This window comes from Gavialis gangeticus, unplaced genomic scaffold (genome assembly GCF_001723915.1).
Source record: "Gavialis gangeticus isolate Ggan-Ray unplaced genomic scaffold, GavGan_comp1, whole genome shotgun sequence".
Classification (NCBI taxonomy): domain Eukaryota; kingdom Metazoa; phylum Chordata; order Crocodylia; family Gavialidae; genus Gavialis; species Gavialis gangeticus.
The window spans coordinates 85,875,656-85,897,891 of NW_017729022.1; the positions used below are offsets into that span (position 1 = coordinate 85,875,656).

Consider the following 22,236-nt stretch of genomic DNA (forward strand, 5'->3'; position numbering starts at 1 on the left):
AACCTGTTCAGCCTTCACAAGAGAAGGCTGAGGGGGGACCTGGTGACCATCTATAAACTCACGAGGGGGGACCAGAAGGGTTTAGGGGAGACACTGTTTCCCCTAGCACCCCCTGGCATGACAAGGAACAATGGACACAAATTATTAGAGAGTAGGTTTAGATTAGACATCCGCAAGAACTACTTCACAGTTAGGGCGGCTAGGAGCTGGAACCAGCTTCTTGGGGAAGTGGTGCTAGCCCCTACTGTGGGGATCTTTAAGAAGAGGCTTGATGACTACCTGGCTGGACTCATTTGAGTCCAGTCTTTTCTCCCGCCCAGGCAGGTGGTCGGACCTGAAGATCTACAAGGTCCCTTCCGACCCTACTTCTATGATTCTATGAGAAGGGCAAACCTGATAATGGGTGTAGCTACCAGTTTCAATTACTATGGGGGGTAGAAAAGGATGAATAGTAACATGGCAAAATTTGCAGAGAATATATTCTTTGGCTTAATCAAGACTAAAGGAGACCAAGAGTAACTTTATAGGTTCATAATAAAGCTAAGTGAATGGACAGCATGATTGCAGATTTAATTCAGTGTTGACAAATGCAAGGCAATGCACATTGGAAAGAATAATTTGAACTACTCATGTATATTGCTGGATTCTAAATTAGGTGTAATTACTCAGGAAAAGACTTGGTTTCATTATGAACAACTCAATGAAACCTCTGTTCAATGTGCAGCAGCAGTCAAAGAAGTAAACAAAATGTTGGGAAAAATGGCCATGCCACAAATTAGATCAATTATGAGACCTCAGTTGGAACTGGTGTTGTGGTAACTCCCTTCTCAAAAAATATATATGAAATAGAAGGGGTGCAGAGACTTGTGAAAACATTATAAGCTCTATGGGAATATTTCCATGCAGGTCAGGAGAAACTGAAAAAGAAACTGTGACAAGTAAGGGGCATCATGGAGGGGTATACCATAATAAATGATATAGAGAAGGTAAACTAAGGTTGCTCTTCTATTCTTTTTTTGTTATAATATGGGAACATATTTCTTGCGACAAATTTAAAACTTGCAACATATTTAACACTGATAAAATAAAATACTGGTTTTACTTGATGCATAGTTGACCTGTGGAATTTAGTATTGACCTAGAGGTTAGTATGTTTAAAAAAAATGGACACTTATGAGAATAATAAAAATAACCAGAATTGCAATAGAAGGGCTTGAAAAGATTAGAAAAGTAAAGCCTTATATTTGAAGGTGTCAACCAATCATGAACAGACAGGACACCTAGTTCACAAAAGCACTTAACTACCTCCTTAAGTCCATCCCCATTCAGCAAAGCACCTGAACACATGCTCTACTGAACTAGGATGTTACCTCCCAGAGTTAGGATGAACCTCCCATTTGAAGAGGTACTTTTGTAAATTATTGTTCAGTTTCTGTCTGAAGTTTCTGGCACTGACAATTCTTAGAGGCAATCTGCTAAATTAGACTGACCAGTCATTTGTTTCAGTATGACAATAATACCCATATTGTACTGAAGCAGTGATTCCCAACCACAGTGCCACAGCACTCTGAGGTGTCTTGAGATTCTTTCAAGGGTGCTGTGGGGTGTTAACACTGTAAGATGAGTAAAAATGAGGAGCAGTGTAAGAATGTAGCTGGGCACCTGGGGTGGCTGCTGCACAAAGGAGCACCATCACAATTGCGTGGCTGTAGCAAAAGCCAGGTTTTTTGCCTCCCACCCCATCAGTACCCTGGTTAGACCACTGAACATATGTCACAATATAAGACCGGAGATTTCAAATAAGAATTCATAGTATTAAATACATTCTGACTTGGAGTGGTCTTTCTGAATTCTTTACAACAGAACAATTGCTCCATTATTTTTCTGTAATAAAAACGTGAATGAAAAGTAAGAACTGGCATTTTTGAATGGTATCTTAAGTCTAAAAAGGTTGAGAATTGCTAATCTAGGGTAATCTTAAAGGGCTTCCAATCCTGTTTGACTCATCTGAAGGACAGTTATTGCTGTGAATGAGTTCAAAGAGAAGGGAGGGATAGACCTTAAAGAATATGGAGATGAGGATTCCTTTTAGAAAACCTAACCATGAAGAGGGATGAGCCTGGCATCCTGTATAAGTGAATGAACCCATTCAGTTCATTTTTCACAGTGATTCTGGGATATCTGTTTTTCAGCACTACGGTCAGAGCTGCATGTTCAAGGAAGCCATGAATATCCTCAACATGCTCTTCACTGGTCTCTTCACTGTTGAGATGGTTCTGAAACTAATTGCCTTCAAACCTAAGGTAGGTGTTGTGGATTTGGAATTTTCTTCCCTGTGTACATGCTGGGTAGGAGGAAGGAGAAGCAAGAGGCAAATATATGTAACAGCACCCCTCCATCACCCAACCAGTAACTGAACTGAAACAGTTGCTCTCTGGATTGGAGTCTCACCCTGTGTTTGAAGGAATCTTTCTTACGTAGAAAGTATACATTTTAGGAGGGGAAAGAACTTGGTTCTTTGTTATTATGAAGTCATTATAGTTACTTCAGAATTAAGCTGTAACATGATTTCCATGATGAATGCTGTTCGAATGCTCTCTGACTGTCCTAAAATCAAATTATATTACATAATTTAGCCTGAAACGGTTCATGATCAGTCTCCAAGGCAAAACAGTATTTTAAAAAGAGAAGAACAAAAAAACAAAGTTAATCAAATCCAACTCATTTCAATTTATGGAACTTGGTGAAACATATGTTGAAAAAAATGTTCCAACTGTCTTATTCCTATGTCAAAATGGATGGCAGGTTGGGCCTGTGTACTTGTCCTCTGTGGGGACTATGGCAAAAGTCTGGGATTGATGACTTTCATTCTGAAATTTAAAATTGATGGTTACTATTAGGAGCACCATTGGATCCTGTCTGAACAGAATATGATGTTCACAGGAGTATTATGTTCCATCAGTATAACTCTACCAAAGGAAAAGTTTGAAATTTAAAAGCTCTTCCAAGTTGGCCAGTACACCTCTTAGTCATACATGATGCAAGTTCTTTAACTTTGTAATGTATATTCACTATGTGTCATGAGGTCTAGATAAGGATTTTAACAAAGCAATGATCTCCAACATGTCTGATGACCAAGCTTGTAATTTCTGTCACAAAAGTTAGAAGCACTTCCCTTTTCTATCTTGCCATATTCCTATCCCTCCCCACAGTAACATTCTGGTCATCCTCCATTAAAACCAACTTTGTTTTACAACATCACCTCTAGGTTGACCCTTCTCTCATCCCACCCAATACCTTTCTCTCCTCCACCACCTTTTCTATAATATCTTTGACAAACTAGAGATAGATTTCATAGATTTCATAGACATTAGGGCTGGAAGGGACCTCAGAAGATCATCGAGTCCAGCCCCCCGCCCAAAGGGCAGGAAGTCAGCTGGGGTCATAGGATCCCAGCAAGATAAGCATCCAATTTGCTCTTGAAGGTGTTCAATGTAGGTGCTTGAACCACTTCTGATGGCAGGCTGTTCCAGACCCTGGGGGCTCGGACAGTAAAGAAATTCTTCCTTATGTCCAGCCTGAAATGGTCTTGTAGTAGTTTGTGACCGTTCGACCTCATCATCCCTTGGGGTGCTCTGGTGAACAAACGTTCCCCCAGATACTGGTGGTCACCCCTGATAAACTTATAGGTGGCCATCAGATCACCCCTGAGCCTGCGCTTTTCCAGGCTGAAGAGCCCCATGGCTCTCAGCCCATTGTCGTTAGGTCTGTTTTCCTGACCTCTGATCATGCGCGTGGCTCTTCTCTGGACTCTCTCAAGCTTCTCCACATCCTTTTTGAATTGTGGAGCCCAAAACTGGACGCAGTACTCCAGCTGCGGCCTCACCAAGGCCGAGTACAAGGGGAGAATGATGTCAAGGGATTTGCTTGAGAAGCATCTATGGATGCAAGCCAGCGTTTTGGTCGCTTTACTAGCCACAGCATCGCATTGCAGGCTCATGTTCATCTTGTGGTCAGTGATGACCCCCAAGTCTCTTTTCTTCGGTAGTGCTAGCCAGCGTAGCACTGCCCAGCCTATAAGGATGCTGCAGGTTTTTCTACCCAAGGTGGAGAACCTTTCATTTTTCAGTGTTAAACACCATCAGGTTCTCGTCTGCCCATTTGCTGAGCCTGTCCAGGTCAGCCTGGATCACCCTCCTGTCTTCGGGTGTGGATGCTTTGCCCCAAAGTTTGGTGTCATCGGCAAAATAGAGGACTATTGGAATAGAGGACTATTCGAAATCATTATCTCTATGCCCAGCCATTCCAGTAACTCCTTCCCTTCTCCTATTATTCTATTAAATATAGCGCTTACACAGATTAAAAACTTCCCCTGATGTGGAAACAAAGGTTGGAACTTTTTGTGAGGTCTCAAAATGGAAACGCAGAGTGGGGGGCCCCTGTTCGAGTTTCCCCTCTCCCCCATGCTTGTAGGCAAGGAGGAAAATCCCCTGCAGGAGGTTCTCCTACTCACCAACCTGGTTGGGGGGAATCTGCAAGCAGGAGTTTTCTCCTTCTTGTAAACATGCCTCAAGTCAGGGTGCAACAAGTGAGGATGTTTATAGATGACCTTGGAGTGCAATCAGCTGTGCTATGCCATATCATGGCACAGCTGATCATGCTTCAGTAAAGATGTCTGTTTCTAGCCAAATAATTCAGTTAATTCATACTTTTGGGGGCGGGGCAATGACCAGTGGGAATTACAGAGGGAAAGGAATTCATCTACAGAAAGAGCTAATACAGAAAAAAAAATCCTACCTTGAGCAGTCTATTAGAGCTGAATTCAGTTCTGTATTAGGACCATGACTCAAAGCCTGGGAACATCAAAATGCACTCTGCAACTCCCTGCTGCCTTCCTTGTGTGACCTGTAGTCAGCAGCAGTCCTTCTTGGACTCCTCCATCGTGATCTAAACTGCCTGCTGAAGAAGGAAACCACTGTTTCCACAAGGCTATTTGGATCAAGGTGGGCCACTGTAAGGTAGAGCCCATAGTGTCTCTGTCTCTGAACCACACAAATGGATCTGAAAATGACTGTAAGTAGAATATGCTCTATTTTATGCATCTCACCTAGGTGCAGTCTTCCAGTTCTGAGGCCACTACTAGGCAAGGGCTGGGCAATGCGGCTGGAATAAAAATGAACACATTTGGATTGCAGATAAGTGGTTGTCCCAGTGAATCTGAATGGTCTGAGAGATCTTTTCTTCAGTCTGGGTGAAAGGCACCAAGATACCAGCAACTCCCTTGAAACTGCCCAACTTCTCGAGCGGAAAGAAAACCGAGAGACTTTAAGTGCTATTAATTTTGCCCAGATATAAATGACTAGCTTAAATGCTTACGAGATCTCTGCCCTAGGCAGAATTGGCTGCTGTTTCCGAAGAAGTAAAGACCAAATCAATCTTTGATTGAGCTGCTTTGTCTTTTTTGATATTGTGCCCAAACTCTACTCTTCTCATTCTGAGGAGTTCCCAAACTTGAGGGAGCAGCTACTACTTTAAAACTGACAGCAAGAGAACATGAAAGCTAGATGACGCCCTAAAGGTATTAGATTCTTGGATGAATAACAATAAGAGGGTATACTTTCTGGGGAGAATAGTGCCAGAGAAGCAAAGGTGGGAGAAGCAGCAGAATGAAAATTTGCAAGTTTGCTCTTGAGAACCATCCACTTCCTTCAGCTGCAGGTCTTCCGAGCCCAACAGGAATCAGTGTAGATAATATAACCATAAGGAAACTGCCATGCAGTTCTTTCGTTCCTAGTCACTCCCTGAAGGATACTTCAGAATGAGAATGGGCCCAGCATCCCTCAGTAGTTATAGTTAATGTCAGGGTGCGGACAGACATAATGCTTAGAATATGCTAAATACACTTCAGACCCCAAGGGCACATCCCCATGAGTGCACACTTGCATTCCCCATGGACCAAATAGCAGCAGTACATATTTTTGCTACTGTTATTTGTCCCTGGGCATGCCCCTGCATATGCAGTCTGGCAATACTCAGATTGCCCTGGGTGAGACAGGGGAAGCTGGAGCCAGTACCTGGGCTGGCCCCAGCAGCCTTACCTGAGTTCCTGGGGGTCTCCTGGGGAAGCAGTGGTGGTAATCCAGGTCCTCAGACCCTGGCCAGCAGCCAGAACATGGCTCTGGCTGGCCAGGCTCCCTTCTGGTGGTACACACTGCTGCCACATGCGCTGCGTCACTTTCCTGCACCATTTTTTTTTTTACAGCAAGATCTCTGTGTCAAAAAAACCCACTGTGCTGCAAACTAGCAGTGCAACAAACATGTACCCATGTACCATGTGTGGTATGCGGTGCCAAAAAATGGAAGTGCACACCTCAACAGTCTAGATGTGCAGGGCCACTTAAAATTGGTTTAAGGAACATTTCAAAAACACACCAGGAAGATCAAGTAAAACTTTGAGTGGTCTTCTGTAAGCCAGCTCAGTGCTACATGGAGATGCATAGCATTCCATGCCTAGTGTTTCATCAGTCCTCCAAGCATCTCAAACTGCACTGTGCCTCAATGCCTCTCCCCCCAAGCACATGGGGCATTTATATACATGCTCCAGGAGGAGGGGCACTTTAAATAGAGTGGCTCCAAGAGGCGCTCTAATTAAAGCACCCAGAGTGTCACATGTATGAGCATCCCCATGCTGAAAAATGGTGAGGGGGGCACTTCAAAAGCTCATCAAACAAGCTTTAGTTAAAATGCCCCCATTTTTCAGCATGCAGATTCTGATATACATGACACTGGAGTCTGCTGGAGCATGGTAATTACCACATTCCAGCAGACATGATTAACCAAGTTATATTATTAATTGAGTTATATTAGTAATCGATATTATTAACTTGAGTTAATATATTATTAACTTGATTGAGTCCGCTGTAACTTGCTGTAATTACAATGCATCAGAGCAGCCTTGATGCACGTGTGTAGGTGCCCAGCTGCTCTGGAAAGCAGCCAGGACTCTGCTGTGCAAACAGACCCCAGTCTACATAGGTGAAGCAAAGCTTCCATGTCAGTTTGCCTTCCTTGCTACAAACACTGAGTGGTGGAGTCCCAGGCTCACTCTGGGCAGAGAGTGGGAGTGGAGGGTTTGTCAGGTGCTGGGAACCTGCTCTCTGGTAACCAAATAGGTGACCACACAGCCTCCCCCCAGCACCTGGCAATCCCTCTATTCCCAGCACTACCCTAAATGAGCCAAGGATCCTGTTGAGTGGTGTCCATTTCCTGCTGCAGCGCGCGCACGCGCACACACACACACACACACACACAAATATACCTGTGCGTCCTCAGTCAAGATACCACCACAAAATTTTTGGTGACATGTAATTATGATCTTTAATAAACTCAATCAATCTTTTTCAATTTATTTTTATTTATTTTCTTTTTTTTTTCTTTGAGAAGGGGAGTGGAAATTGCAATTGTGGGTTATGATGTCTTCCTCTATACTGGTGACCAGCCAGTCCAGGACTTCCTTCCCCTCTAGAGGAATCCTTAGGAAAACTCCACATACTGGGAGGCTTGATGGTCTGGATACTTTACCATCACTTGGCGGCATTTTGTCAGCAGTGCAGTCCCTAAAATGTGACAATTCTACTTAGACCCCTTTAGCAATGTACATGTGGACACTTCCAGCCACAGACAAATGTGACCTGGTTCCTAATCAGTGGCATTCTTAGAACAGGTCACGTGTTATGTCTGTCTGCACCATAAGACTCTCTCAGCAAGGATCATAGCAGGAGCTGTTGAAGGAGCAATAACTGTGTGGAGCACATTGCTGCTCATTCATGCCTTGTCCAAGAAAAATGACCTAAGGGAATGAGATGTGTGCTGTAGCCATCCAGGAGCTCATGGCCACAGAACCTGTTTTTCTCAGGAGAAATCACTGTAGAGAATAGTACATGAATGACAGCTGAGTTGAAGAGTCGAATTACAGCAAACCTAGCCTTCCCAGCATGAAAAAGGCCAGCACTGGTGTAATAGCCATGACTATGAGGAGTTTATTGATACTCCTATCCAAGCTCTTTTCAGCAAGTTTTTGAAAGACATGGCAAGATCTGATTCTGAATAGATTTTTCACTATATCCAGGGACCCTCCATCATTATTTATCTCTTGATGCTTGTTTTCTTGAGGAGGCATGCTCTGCTGAGTCTGTTTTCTTGGTAGCAAGAGAAAGACCCCATAGGAAATCAGTTCCAGAAGTGCGAAAAGCCCGAACTCTGCCTAGCACAGGGAACTCAGTTGATGAATCCAGATCTAAAATGATGGTACTTTGTTGATGTGAGAGTAGAGATCCAGAGAACAAAAAACCAGTCTTTAGGCTGAAGAACCACATTAAATCAAGGGCTCACCTCCTGGCACTATGTTGTGCTCAGTAAACAGTACTCAAAGGCAGTACACAGACGAGGGGGTTTCTGGCACTAGTGCTGGTTGCCTCTGCAATCATCTGCTGGGTTTCTGTCCTCCTCTTTTGGCACTATTTCATAAGCAGTGCCTCCTCTTTAGTTAGTCTTTGTGGTTTACTACATCAGTAGGATACTCTCCCCTCAGGGGCAATGCTGTGTTTTAGCTGTTTTAGCCCTTTATTTGCAGAAGAACAGGACAGTACCGCCTCTGAGCAAATGTCTTTCTGTATGCTATGCATTTCCTGGAGGAAAAGAGCAATCCTCTCAGGTTTTAGCAGTGTAAGGCACACGGACTGTCACTGGCTGACCTACTCCAGGCTGGAGGAGGAAATGAAGAGTGAAGATTTGTTAATAATGTGAGAGAGAGTTACAGTGGCTAGGGCTGCTGATAAGGAAAGCATCCACTACATGCCTATATCTCCTTACAGACCATTAATAGGTTGCTCTAAAGCATGACTCCCAAATGATCCAGAGTGTTTGTTGTGGCCAAGTCCCATAAACTGATTCAAAATGAGTTATTTCAAACAGGCAGGCAGTTTAAAGTGATGCTGTTGAGACAAAGAGAAATTAGCCTTTTCGTGTTTTGAGCCAACCATTCTGTTGAGCTGTTTTGTGATCTGGGCTTTTCTTATTAGGATTGCAGGGGATAGTCCAATATTTGTACCCAGGCATTGGTGTCTCCCACCCCAGCCTGCCAATAACAAGCCTGTAATCTGGCATTTCATTAAACATGAGAGGCTGATTTTACTAATGCTGTAACCAGTGCCACTGCCTGTTTCATGCAGAGATGCATATTTATAATTTATATAGGTAAATAAAATGGATAAAGGAGCAGATTCATCCCTCCTTTAACTCTGCTGGCTTCATTGAAGTTACAGGAAATTAATATGAGGATGATTTTTTTCAAGGAATCTTAGAGCCATCAGAGCAATTAAATTGATTCTTTAATTGCTGAGTCTTTCATGCCATACTTATCTTCTCAGGAAAGGAGAAAGGAGAAGTATCCTTTCAGAAACATTCAGTAAGCCATAAATAAGAATTTTGATAGCTATGGATTTCCACTTCCACCTTCTCCATTGCCCCAAATTCAGAAAGATACTTCAATGGGAAGGACCTGCAAAAAATCAGGCACAGATTTAGGTACCTTTGCTGAATCAGTGAAATCCTGGGGAATCTCAAGGAATCATAGACATCAGAGCTGTTAAAGATAACCAAGTTCAGTTTCCTTATCAGCCTTTGTAGGGGCCATCATGTTTCTCTTCTTGGCATTTATATGTAGGTGACTACTATGTCACGCACAACTCAGCGTATACAACTTGGGGCATGTTTATTCTTCACAAGATAACTACTTCAGATCTTTCATTATCATTGCTGAGTTTCTTTGAATTCCCTCCATTTTAATATTGTTTCAGCATAGCAGAATTCAGAATTGCATTCATTAGTCTAAATGAGTCTCACAATAAATCCAGGAGCTATGCCCCCCTTGTAGTTCCAGGAGGTTTTGACACTCAAAATAGTGGGAGTCTTGGCTGGCAGTCCTTTTATTACTAAGGAAACACTCCCACCCTTGATCATAATTGATTCCTCCTTGTTTATTAATAGAGCAACTTTCTCTTTAATTTTTCTTTTTCTCCAGATATATTTGCCTTTCCTCATTCCCCTTTAAGCCCTTCAGTTAGTGTTAATCATGCATTTAGTGCCATTCTATTTTCTTTTCTTTCAAGCCTGCAAAATTGCTCATCTGTTTTGGTTCCCTCCTTGCTACTCCATTTCTAGTGCCTGTTCTTTTATACACTCAGACTTTTGAACAGTCTGTCTCAAAGCCATATTGACTGCTTCCTATTCCTTGTCTTCTAGCCTTTCAGAGGAATTGCTGTCTGTCATGCCTAGAATAGGATGCTTCAGCCTTTTCTCACACCACTGAATTTTTATATACTCTTCCATTATACCATTCTTATCAAGTCCCTCAATTTATGAAATCCAATGCTCTTCAGACTCTAATAGCCTAAGAAATGTCTATGTATCTAAGGATAATGTATCCTATGATAAACTTTATGATACCTGAGCACTTCTCTCTCATCAAGAATTCTGGCATATTTGGGTGGATCAGAATAAGGACCCTTCCACTGATATAATCATATCAAAAAACCTGGCTGCAACAAAGTTATTTCCAGTCCATTCCTGCAAATTACTTAAGGTCCTTTCTGTGTATTACAAATGGCAAACATGCTTGTGTTGCAACCAGGTCCTCCAGAGTGGAGTGGGTTTGTGGAATATGCCATATTTCATATCAGGAGTACAACTGGGACATAAATGGTTTGCCCTTGACCCTATGGGGTCAGGACCAGATGGGGCAGGAAGCATGAGTGCCAACTAAAGTAGAGAGTCAAAAGATCAAAAGCAGGCAGGTCAGAAGGCCAAGGTCTGTAAGGGACTGGGATGCAGGCAGTCATCATAGGTAGAACCATGAGTTGAGGGGATGAGGTAGGTAAGGGAGGTCAGCAGTCATTAGCCAGGGGTCCAGTGTAGGCCGTTATAGCTGTCCAGGACTGAGATTTGGGTGATCTCTGAACGAAAGTCACAAGCCCTGAGCCCGCTGTCAAAGGACAGGGGTTTGGACTGGAGCATAGGGTCAAGAAGCCAGCAAGCCTGGAAGCATGGGGTCAAGGAGCTAGAATGGCAGACGGGAAGCACAGGGGTCTGAGTAGATGGCTGGAACAAGGAGTCAGAAGGCAGGAGCCAGGGAACCAGATAAAGCCAGGACACCAACAAGAAAAACCCAAGGAACAGGAAAATAGGAACAAACAAGCAAGAGTCATAGTCTAGACAAAGAGGTATTTGTCCTGTTGAGTAGCTTGCTGGGCACTGAAAGAGGAGACTTACAAACAGACAGCCACACACATGCAGGCAAATGAGACCATCTAGGAGTAGCTAGGCCACTGACAGCTAGGCTCACTCAGTAATCAGGGTCAGCTGGGGCACTTTATCCTGCTTGCTACCCTAACTCCCGAAACTTCAGGATTGGGTTATCCATGAGAGAAGACTAGAGCTTCCCTATGCCAGGGAACACCTGACTGCAAGCCACCCACAGCTTGTGACTAGACAGGCCTGATTGTTAAGGTTCACACATTGTAATTTCTTTCTACATTGGATTTGGAGAGGGGAGGTTTTACAGATTGTGGCTGGATAGCCATCTGCCTGATTTCTCTCATCAGCCTCAACTTCATCGTTCTCTGTAACAAACAGCAAGCTAGAACAGACTGAACTAAAAGAGCTTCTGACTGACTGTCTTACCTACCCACTGCAAAAAGGGCACTTTTCCCTTCCTTTATTGACTTTGTTATTTGGAGACAATAGCCCGCAAAGGAAAAGGAGCATGGGTCTGAAAGAGAACAAAGAAAATACTGAGCCTTAGGCTTTGAAAAGAAAAAATATAGAAGGGGCAGTATAAAGAAGGAAAAGATACTGGGCTTCTTTTGAGGGTGAAAGTGAGGAGAAGATAATATAACATGGAGAGAACAGGAACAGACCAAATAACAGAATGTAATGACAGAAGAAAGAGGGAGAACAAAAGAAAAGAATAAATAGAGAAGTTGGGATATGGGAGAGGAAGAGAAATAAATCCAGGAGGATTTGTAAACAATGGACACAGTAAAGGAGAGGCTATTTCTAAAGGAAGAGAAAAGAAAAGATAAAGAAAGAGGAGAACACAAAATAGACAAAGAGAAAACTAGCTTGAAAAAATGACAAGAAAAAGAAGAGCAGATACAGAGAGAGGGGTAGAGGAAAATAGGGAGATGAAAAGGTAATAAACTTGAAGGCAAATGGAAATAAAAACCACGGGAAGATTTCCATAGCTTTTAGGCTATTTTTGCGTTTGTTTCATGAAAGTTCCCTGGCAGGCTTCCCATGCCTTCTTGTTGGAGAAGCAGCGGTTTCTTACTCACAAGGCTCCTGCTGCATTGTTCTGCTAGGATTAGAACTGGGTGAATAATCTGCAACAAATAATCTGTCCACTGTATTTCACCTTTTCATATATGGATTGGGAGTGAAACACTCACCTGGTGCAAAGTGCACAGAGAAGTGGTGTGTCCCTTTTGCACACCACAAAATTGATGTACGCATTGGACCAAGATAAATATGGAGGTCAGGGGCCCTGCACAGCCAGCATGGAGGAAATAGAACTGGTTATTCACAAACAGATTCGCAGATATATTAATAAACCTGCCTGCAGACTGGAGTAGTGCCCATTAGGTTGACCAAACAGCCACAGGTCCCAGGTCATGGGAGTAAATCTGAAATAGATAAGGTATCATTATGCTCATTGCACACAGAAGAAAACTGAGGCAGAGGGATTAGGTCCCTGAATCAGAAAGGTACTTGTGGCACTGCTCAGAAGCTTAAAGTCCTGTGTATGCTTAAGTACTTTGCCACATCAGGGTTGAATGTTTAGGGAAAGGTCAGTTGAGGAGTCTGGAAAAGGCAGCCAAAGAACCCTAATTTCCCAGCAACCAGCCCAGTACATCAGCTATGACAGCTTTTTATGATGTATTTTGTATTTGCAGTGATCTTTTTGCTAAGAGCTGGGAATGCAACAGGCTTCCATGCTTTTTGCATGGTGTATGTATTATGACAGAGCTCAAATGTATGGCCTTGAACGTCCATTAATTTAACGCATTCTCTGACACTCATTCACAGCGCACCTGTACTGCAGGTATTCCTGAACTGTGTCTTCCTGTACTTTTGAACAGCCCCTACCACATTTAAATTGCTACAATAATGAAAAAAGTATAATAATTAATAGTTAACTCCAAACATAAAGGATCAGACTCTCCCACTCCTTTATGGAAGTCTGTGGTTAGAAGGCTGGGTGGAGGCAGCAGACAGTTAGACTTGCTCCCTCCATTGCATACCTGGCTTCATAGCCAATTATCATGAAAGATACTGGACTTTGGGCATATGAGCCAAGGGCAACAGAAGTCCTTCTGCCCGGGGAACAATGGAGCTGCTTTCTCCAGACTTCTAGACATGGGGGTTACAGTGGACAGTAAGCTGAGAATGAGTCAACAGTGTGCCCTTGTTGCCAAAGAGACTAACGGCATCCTGGGCTGCATTAGTAGTAGTGTTGCTAGCAGATTGAAGGAAGTGATTCTTCCCCTCTATTCAACACTGGTGAGGCTACACCTGGAGTACAGTTTTGGGCCCCCTGCTACAAAAAGAATATGGACAAATTGCAGAGACTGTAGTGGACAGCAGTGAAAATGGTTAGGGTGTTGAGGCATATGACTTATGAAGAGAGGCTGAGGGAACTGGGCTTATTTAGTCTAGAGAGGAGAAGACTGAGAGGGGATTTAATAGCAGCCTTCAACTACCTGCAGGGTGGTTCCAAAGAGGATGGAGCTAAACTGTTCTCAGTGGTGGCAGATGACAGAACAAGGAGCAATGGTCTCAAGTTGAAGCAAAGAATGTTTAGGTTAGATATTAGAAAAACTTTCTCATGGGGAAGTTAGTAAAGCACTGAAACAGATTACCCAGAGAGGTTATGGAATCTCCATCCTTGGAGGTTTTTAAGACCTGACTAGACAATGCCAAATGGCATAGTTGGGGATAGTACTGCTTTCTGCAGGGGGTTGGACTAGATGACTTCTTGAGGTCCCTTCCAACCCTAATTTTCTGATTCTGATCTCTGGGGCTGCAATGCTTTCTAGTGCAGGCATAGATGGGCTGGGGAGAGGGAAAGCTGTGACCCCACATTCTCTCCTCCTAGCCTTAGAAGTTGGCCAAATGTGCCTGGGAAACAAGGTGCACCATGCCAGGCATGCCCAAAAAGCTAGGAAAGGCAGAAAAGACAAATGCTTTAAAAGGGGGTCTTGTGTCTCCTGTACCTCATACTGTACCATAACTCCCAGGGGTGGTGTGGCCATACCTCACCCAAAACACAAGTCAGTGGCTAAAAGTCAGTCAAGCATAGAGCACGTCTAGTAGGGCTTCTACCTAGAAAAGCACTAGATAGAAAAGCATCTGGGGGTTGCAACTACATGTCCTCAGACAGATACTGTTTAGGATTTTTTTAAATTAAACCTCTTACAGGAACCAGGTTACAAGAAAAAGGGGAGCCATATCCCTGTGAGTGTAGGGTCTAGGTTCATTAGGTTAGAGTGCAGCTGAACTAGCCAGAAGAGTACTGAACAACAACACTGCAAGGCAGAGTAAGGTGAGCTATATCCCTGTAAGTGTAGGGTCTAGGCTCATTAGGTTAAAGAGTGCATCTAGCCAGAAAAGCTGAACAACAACACTCCAGGGCAGAGTAAGGTAATGAAGCACACAACAGGGTCCTGGGTAACAGGACTGCTCTGCTAACATCCTCCAGGCACACACACAAACACAGCAAATAATGTACCGAGTCCTTTATGTGAGCATCCAAGGAACCCTCCTCAGTGCTTACTTTGTATTTCAGGTATTTTTTTTAAATCTGAGATGACTATAAGATCAACCGAGCCCATATAACCTATTTACTGCTGATCCTACTGAACCATCAGTAGGGTTCTTGTAATTTGTAGGAGTTTGAAGGAAAGTAGAGCAATGTCAGATAGGGCTGCACAAAGCTTTGGTTCCTGATTCGATTCAGTGGAGATTCAGCCTGTTTTGGTGGCCAAATCTCTTAATCCGAATCAAATCAGAGGACCCTTTAATCTCTTCAAATCTAATCAGAACCCTCCAAATTGATCAGAGAGATTCAAAAAGATTTGAAGATTTGGACACAGAGAAAGCTTTAAATGTTTTTTCTACATACCTCTAGGTAGCAGGTGGCTCATGAATGCTGTGATGCTGAGGCACATGGGGTGTCCCACAGAAGCGCGGGGGACTCCCCAGCATGCTCAGCAGCAGACCCGGAAGTGAACCAGAAGCACTTCCAGTCCACTTCCAGGTCTGCCGCCAAGCAAGTGAGGGCCCCCCCCCACACTCCTGTGAGACACTCCATGTGCACCAGCATTGCAGCAGTCATGAGCCGTGCCTGCTACCTCGAGGCATGTAAAAAAAAACATTAAAACTGTGCCTATGGCTGAATTGCTGATTCTCCCAATCAGCATTGAATCTTCAGATTCAGATTTAGCCGAATCAAATCAGGGACAGTGATCCGAACTAATGAATCGAATCACTGTCCCAGATTAGGCCCAAATTTGAATCCAAATCAAATAGGACCCGCTTCGCACACCCCTAGTGTCAGAATCCACAGCCTGGACTGGAGATGCAATTAAGCTTCAAAGACAACAGAAGTCACTGTTGCAGCCAAACACATTGAACATTATAAAAATATTCAATGTGGACTATCAAACCTTCTTCTAGCTTCCAGGACACTATTTCCAAACTAGCCTGGGTCAGTAAGCATCAAAAGTCTTCACACTGAACACTACTCAGTGTCCTGCATGAGACAAGCTGGTCTCAGTCCAGTTTCCTAGTAGAAAGGTATCCATATCACAAAATGCAGTAGCAGAATTGTCTTCTTTGTTGGCAGTCCCAAAGCTGAATGAGTATGAAGAACAAACTGCCCATCCCTTGTAGAAATGTTCCTGTTATAATTGAGACACATTGGGGGAGGAGGCTTTCAACAACCCAAAGTACTGTCAGCAATCCCTCATGGTCAAAGATGATCACTCCCATGAGTCAAGTAAAGAGTTGTAGATGAGTCCATTGATGGCTAAGAAGGCTGATACCAGTCAAACCAAAGTATGTATTACAACCCAAAGTATATGCTAATATCCTAGCCACAGCCCAAAGTATATGCTGCGACTCCTGTAATTTTTGCAAACAAGCCCTGTGCAGTGTGGCTAGCCAACCTGGTGGAGGACTGCTGGAAAATTCAGGAGGCAAAGACAAATGCTAGGGAGTTGGGTAGGAGCCTTGTTAAGGAGGGACCTTTTCCTTCACAGTAAACCTACCCTGGGAATTTACATATTACTGCAACATTGTGACAGATTTATTTCCAGTCTAGCACTTGAGGGTTTTAATGTCATTATGAACGATCAAAAAATAATGATATGACTGCACAATGCAACAATGTGGGAAGCATGGCATTAGCTATTACACTTAATTATTTAATATGGGGAATTAGTCAAACAATGCTGAAAGCCCAGTGGGATGGTGCATTGAGGTCTCATTCATGAGCATGAAGCATGAGCAACTCCATGAAAGGGGAACAGTTCCAGAGAAAAGATAACACAGAAGGGAAGTCTAAGCCTCAGGCAGGCTCATACAGAATGGCCAAAAGTGCTTATAGGTCTAAAGCTCCACTATCTTTAAAAACAATCCCAAGTAACAGAGTGCAGTACTTTCATTTTGTTAGGATGGTGGGGACCAACCTTTTTGGCAGATGTGACACAAGCCCCACACCCTGCCTGAGTACCAGTCCAGTCTCCTTTTCTGCTTTCTGCCCTGTGCCCCCTGCCTAACTTCCTGCTGTTTTCCACTTCCTGCCTCACGTACTGCTGTGCTAACTGTCCCCTCCCCAATCTACTGCTTGCCACACACAAAGGCTTACTTGTGCCATTTGTGGCATTTGTGCTGCAGGTTGGCCACCTGTTAAGAAATAATGTATCAGAGGCCACTTGGAATAAGGCACTGAACAAGGAACCAGGTGACCTGATTTCTCTTTTATGCTTTGTCACTTCCGTGCTTGCCCACATCATTTTAGATCTCTGTACTGGCTTCCTCATGGGGATAATGATCCTCCTTTGTAAAGTGTCTTACAACATATGGATAAAGTGTATGGTAGGAGTATTATTGGTGTTATTCCATGAATGGAAAAACTCTGCTCCCTGTGAAATAAGGTTCTTTTGGAAAATTCAGAGAAAACTAGAATAAACAAAAAAGGCATTTTGTGCCTGAAAGCTTGTCTGACATCTTTCCCAACTATATAGTTGTTCCATTAAAAAAATATTACCAGATAAACATTGCTTCTTGCATATTCCGTTGACAATCATGGCTAGAAGAACTTAGGACCTACAGCCACAGTGGTTTTCTAAGAGAATTTCATCCAGTTCCATCCTTTTTTGCAGTATTCTCCATCCCTTCCTATTAGGCTAGCCTGAAATACATTTCTACCACTACTAGGAAGTGTTTTCAAGATAATGGCATTGCCTCGGCCACACGTCTAACCCAGTCTATAAACCAGGTATCCTGAGATCACACATCGAATTTCAGGCCTCCTACACAAATGGTTGTGTATGAATCATGATGACAGGCACCTTAGGACAGTGGTTCTCAACTTTTTTTAGGCTTGAGACACCGCTGGATAGGCTTGAGGCACCCCTCAGAAAAAGACAGCTCTTAGCTGTCACTTGTTTTTTGATTACAGAAAAACAATAAAGTGATTCTTCTGTTGCAGAGAATTCAGAAAGACCACGCCAGGCCAGAATGGTTATAACACTGTGGATTCCTATTTGAAATCTGAGGGTTTATGTTTGCACATCTAACAGTACTAACAAGGTATGGCACCCTGCTACACCCTTGAAAGGATCTCAAGGCACCTCAGGTTGCTGTAGCAGCCTGGCTGCGAATCATTGCCTTGGAATAAGCAGAGGTAGACAGAGATATGAGTATGGAACTACACTGTTGTCCTCACAGAAAAGACCTACTTATCTGCAAGTGGCTAGTGCTTGAAGAATGAACTGGACTGCAAGACCTGGAAACGGAAGTCCTTTCTTCAGAGAACAGAGACAGTACAGACTGCTGCAAGAGGGTTCCCAAATGCTGCTCCTAAAGCTGTCCACTAAGAAGAGAGAATAGTTCAGGCTCCATAAATATTTCTTCCAAGACTGCCAATAGGGAGACCAGTTAGTACCAAATGGTGTAACAATTCCCCATTTTGCAATGGGACTACTCATTCACCAGGAGCACAACTGAAACCAGTAACTCACTTTGAATACCACGGGATGTCAAACAGCAACAAGGTGGTGGTAAACGAGATGGTGACCACTGATTTCCTGATCCAGGTTCACAACAGTGATCCAAAAGTGAGCCTCAGTCTTATTGATAGCCCACAGTGGCATCAGCTCCTGCAATATCTTTGATTCTAACTTGTAAAGGACATTATGATTGGTCAATCCACCAAATCCGTGGGGGAAAATCACCTATCTGCTATCAGTGGTTTTTAATGTGGGAAATGTGAGAGTGCGGGAGTCAGCATGAATCAGGAAGGCAGGACTGAAAAACAAAGTATGCAAGTGATTTACCATGAATCTTGCTCTAGCAATTTGAGATTTCTGTTGCTGTTGTTGAATAAACAAAGAGAGGCAGAGGATTTCTTTAAAAACAACTGGACCTTTTAAGCAGTCTCAGGAGTTGAAGAACTTGTCTCCTTTTGACTGTGTAGATTTGATCGAGTACAGCAGGGATTGTATGGTTTCCCGCAGTAGTGACTCACTACAAAGAGTGATAGGTGAATTGCAATGACTGTCTCAGAATTAATCCATCACTGGGTGAGAGCTGATAGGATGCAAATAGATGCTGTTTTCCTACAGTCTGTCATAATCTCCAGGCAGCTGCATCCTCCATTTTATTCCTTCTCTATTAGACACTGCTAATTTCAATGATTGCTCTTACAGCTAAATTGTATCTTAACAAAACAGGATTTGCATTACCTCTTGGTGTCAGTATTTTTGTAGCTCTGTAATATTCTGCTCTCACCCAGGCTGGTGAAATGGTATGCCAGAGTTCAGAACACACTCTCCATGTACTTCAGTTTCATTCTCTTCATTAAAACCAAATGCTGAATGTAGAGGTGCTGTGCTAGTTCCAGCCAGGCTGTAGCAGGTCATCTCATTTTACAAAGCATCAGCAAATTCTTATTTGATTTCCATTCTAATCAAGAGGAACTTTTTATCTCCTAAGAAAGCCCATTCTTTATTAGGACATCATCCTTAAATCAGTCCCTCTCCCCCATACAGGCTTTTCCAGGAAACATATAATACTAATATTAATGATTCTTTCTATTGTCTCCACTGGCAGGATTACTTCAAATGCTCTGAGACCAGAGGTTTTCCAATGAATTTTATTTCCTGTTAGTTGTCCAGCCTCCTCTCCCTCTTTGTTTCTCCCTCCCTGTTCGTATCTTTCTCACTTTTCTGCTGTACTGCAGCAGCCTCTTCCACTGGGGACCAACTGACCTACTTTCAGATCCCACTGGGTAGATGCCCCAAGCCCTTGCTGCCCCCTTCATCTGCAGAAGCTTTACAGTTTGGAAATATTAGTTAATTTTTGCAAACAATGTAGTAAGAGATAGTAGTGAACTCCTGTGGCAAAGCAGATAGATATCTTTACATCAGTTAGCACAGAGGTGACCCTGAAACTCCTATAGGGTTCTGGGCTCATAACTGAGCTGAGATCACTGTTCAACCCTCCCTTAAAAACTTTGTGCTTGAACATTGATATTTAGATATCTGGATACCATTTACCCCAATTATGAATGCCAAATAACTAGGAGCACAGGCCTTCAGATAGGCTCCAATGGCCAGTGTTTTCTGTTCCTAACAAGACTTCTCAGATGCTGTACTAAAGAGTTCATTTGAATAGAAAGTAAAAGAAATGTTCTCCAGAGATCATGGTGGCTCCATTAGTGTGGAAATAAACCTTGTCATCTTGTTAGCTGAACTCAGCAGCTAGGAAACCTAAAAATGATTGCATATTCATTCTGAAATGATAAAATGTCTGCTCCCCTTGCATAAATGAGATTCCACTCCAGTCAGTCACTGTATATTTATGCTCAGTTTTTTATTAACTAATTGATCCTGGGGTGATTCACTATCAGTTACTTTCTTTGGGTGAAGCAAAAAGGAAAGCGAAGTGCTATAATGGTGGAGTTACTTCATACGTCATGAAGTAACCAAGCAAAGCTTCCAGTCTCCCCCTCCAAAAGCTGCATGGATATCACGTACTCCAGAGTATGCCACCAAAAGGGTGGCTGCAGTTGCCTAATAAATTCCAAGGGGCTTCTGTTCGGGGATGTGTAAGTATATGGTTACGTCAGGACAAAATGTCTCCCTTTAAGGGTAAAATATGGTATGGCACTCTAAATTCCTGTACTGTAAAAATAAACAGTGCCATCAAGTCACTTCCCTGGGGGAAGAAAGACCAGAACTTTCTGGTGGGAAAACTAACTTGGAAATGCAACCTTTTTATTAGATTGCCGACTCCTTCCCCATTCAACTTGTCTTTCATTAGCCAACCTGGATTGTTCCAGCAAGGGATATGGCTGTAAGAGTCACTGTGAAGTCATAACACGCAAGTCTCAAAGGGGTTTTATTCACTCTTAATATGCGCTTGTAATTCTTGACAAGATTACAAACTCCAATCCAAAACCAAGTAATCACATGGCTGTTCTTAGGTAGACGTCTCTAAGGAGGCTTAGCTTTTAAAGGAGGGAATTCATTAATTTCCACACAAGCAAAGCATTCCTTGCACCTTATTTGAAGAATATAAGCATCAATGCTCTGTGATTTCTTTCAGCCATATACCTCTGAATAATATTTTCCTAGTTCAAGCCCCTTTCTTGATAAATACAAGAGGATAAATACAAGAGGAAGGTTTTTAAAAGGTTTTTTTTTTTAATTCATGTCTTCAAACACTCAAATTATTGGAATGTGTGAAAATCAGTGACTCTGTATAAAACAGCTATGGTGTCTGAAGCCTTTTCTTTGAATTCCTTGGGTATACTTCATACATGAGTAACAATGTGCCATTTTAAGATGTCCTTCCCATGGCAACTAAGCTTAGAAGGCCATGACTTGCATCTTTAAGACTTGCTGGAAAGGATGAGCAAAGCAACTGTTTGAGTGAATAGAGAGTATAAAGCTAGAGTAACTCCACAGAAGTTAATGAAATGATTCTAGATGTACTTTGGCCTAAGTAAAAGCTGAACCTGATCCATGAGTTTACAATGAAAAAAGAGACTGCTTTCAAGGCCAGATTCTGCCTGGGAATACATGTGCACAAAGTTGCCTTTGGGCTTCATACTGCTGTCCATTAGGCCAAAGCAATGTCAGCAAGTTTGTGTTACTGCAGTTGAGGCTGAAACTTGACCCATTGGCTTCAGTGATCATCTCATCACTGGATCATCACCTCATGGTAACAAAACTTGCTGTTGGACTGGGGTCTGATTGCTCATTAAAAGAAAACTGCTGATGTGGTTAGGTTCAAAACATGTTCTGACGCATATTTGATATAATCCGAAGTTGGCACATTGTGTGTTTTTAAAAAAGGGCTGCTTAAACCATACAAAATATCTACTTATCCATCACCATTGATTAAATGTAAACAGTTGCCATTTAGGTCAGCAGAGCCTCAAATACCATGGGTATGAACTTCATCTCTGCTGCTTGATCAAAGGGAAACTCAGCTATTTCCAGAGCTGTTTGTGCTCTTGCTGAAATCCTGGATGGCACTGTTAGTGTGCAAACACAGAAGGAAATGGAAGACAGACACATTACTGAGCTTGATCTTGCAAACCTTCACTATGTGAGCAATTCCACAGCATTCGGCATGTCTGTTCACATGAAGGAGGGTTGTACGATTGGGCCCATTGTTTTCTGGTGCATTTTCTTTACCTTATCTGAGTCCTCAGTGCAGAGGTCATTTCAGGTTACTTTCTTGCACCTCTGAATGATCTACATGTATTCTTTACTTATTCAAACTGTGTGTGTCTTTACAGTTTAATCTGCCATCCTCTCTGTCTCCTTCCTCTTGATAAAATCTAATTACAGTTTTATTCCAGGTCCATCTGGTTGCTAAAGATGC

General features: G+C 42.8%; 1 protein-coding gene across 4 annotated transcripts in view; it reads left to right on the forward strand.

Moving 5' to 3' along the window:
* Window positions 1-22,236, forward strand: part of CACNA1C (calcium voltage-gated channel subunit alpha1 C) — a 790,825-nt gene that overhangs the window by 687,770 nt on the left and 80,819 nt on the right. For all 4 annotated transcript variants that reach the window (XM_019515544.1, XM_019515545.1, XM_019515546.1 and 1 more), the window contains one exon: window positions 2,193-2,303. In XM_019515544.1, the coding sequence (XP_019371089.1) occupies window positions 2,193-2,303 (111 nt within the window). The remainder of the gene's footprint in view (window positions 1-2,192; window positions 2,304-22,236) is intronic.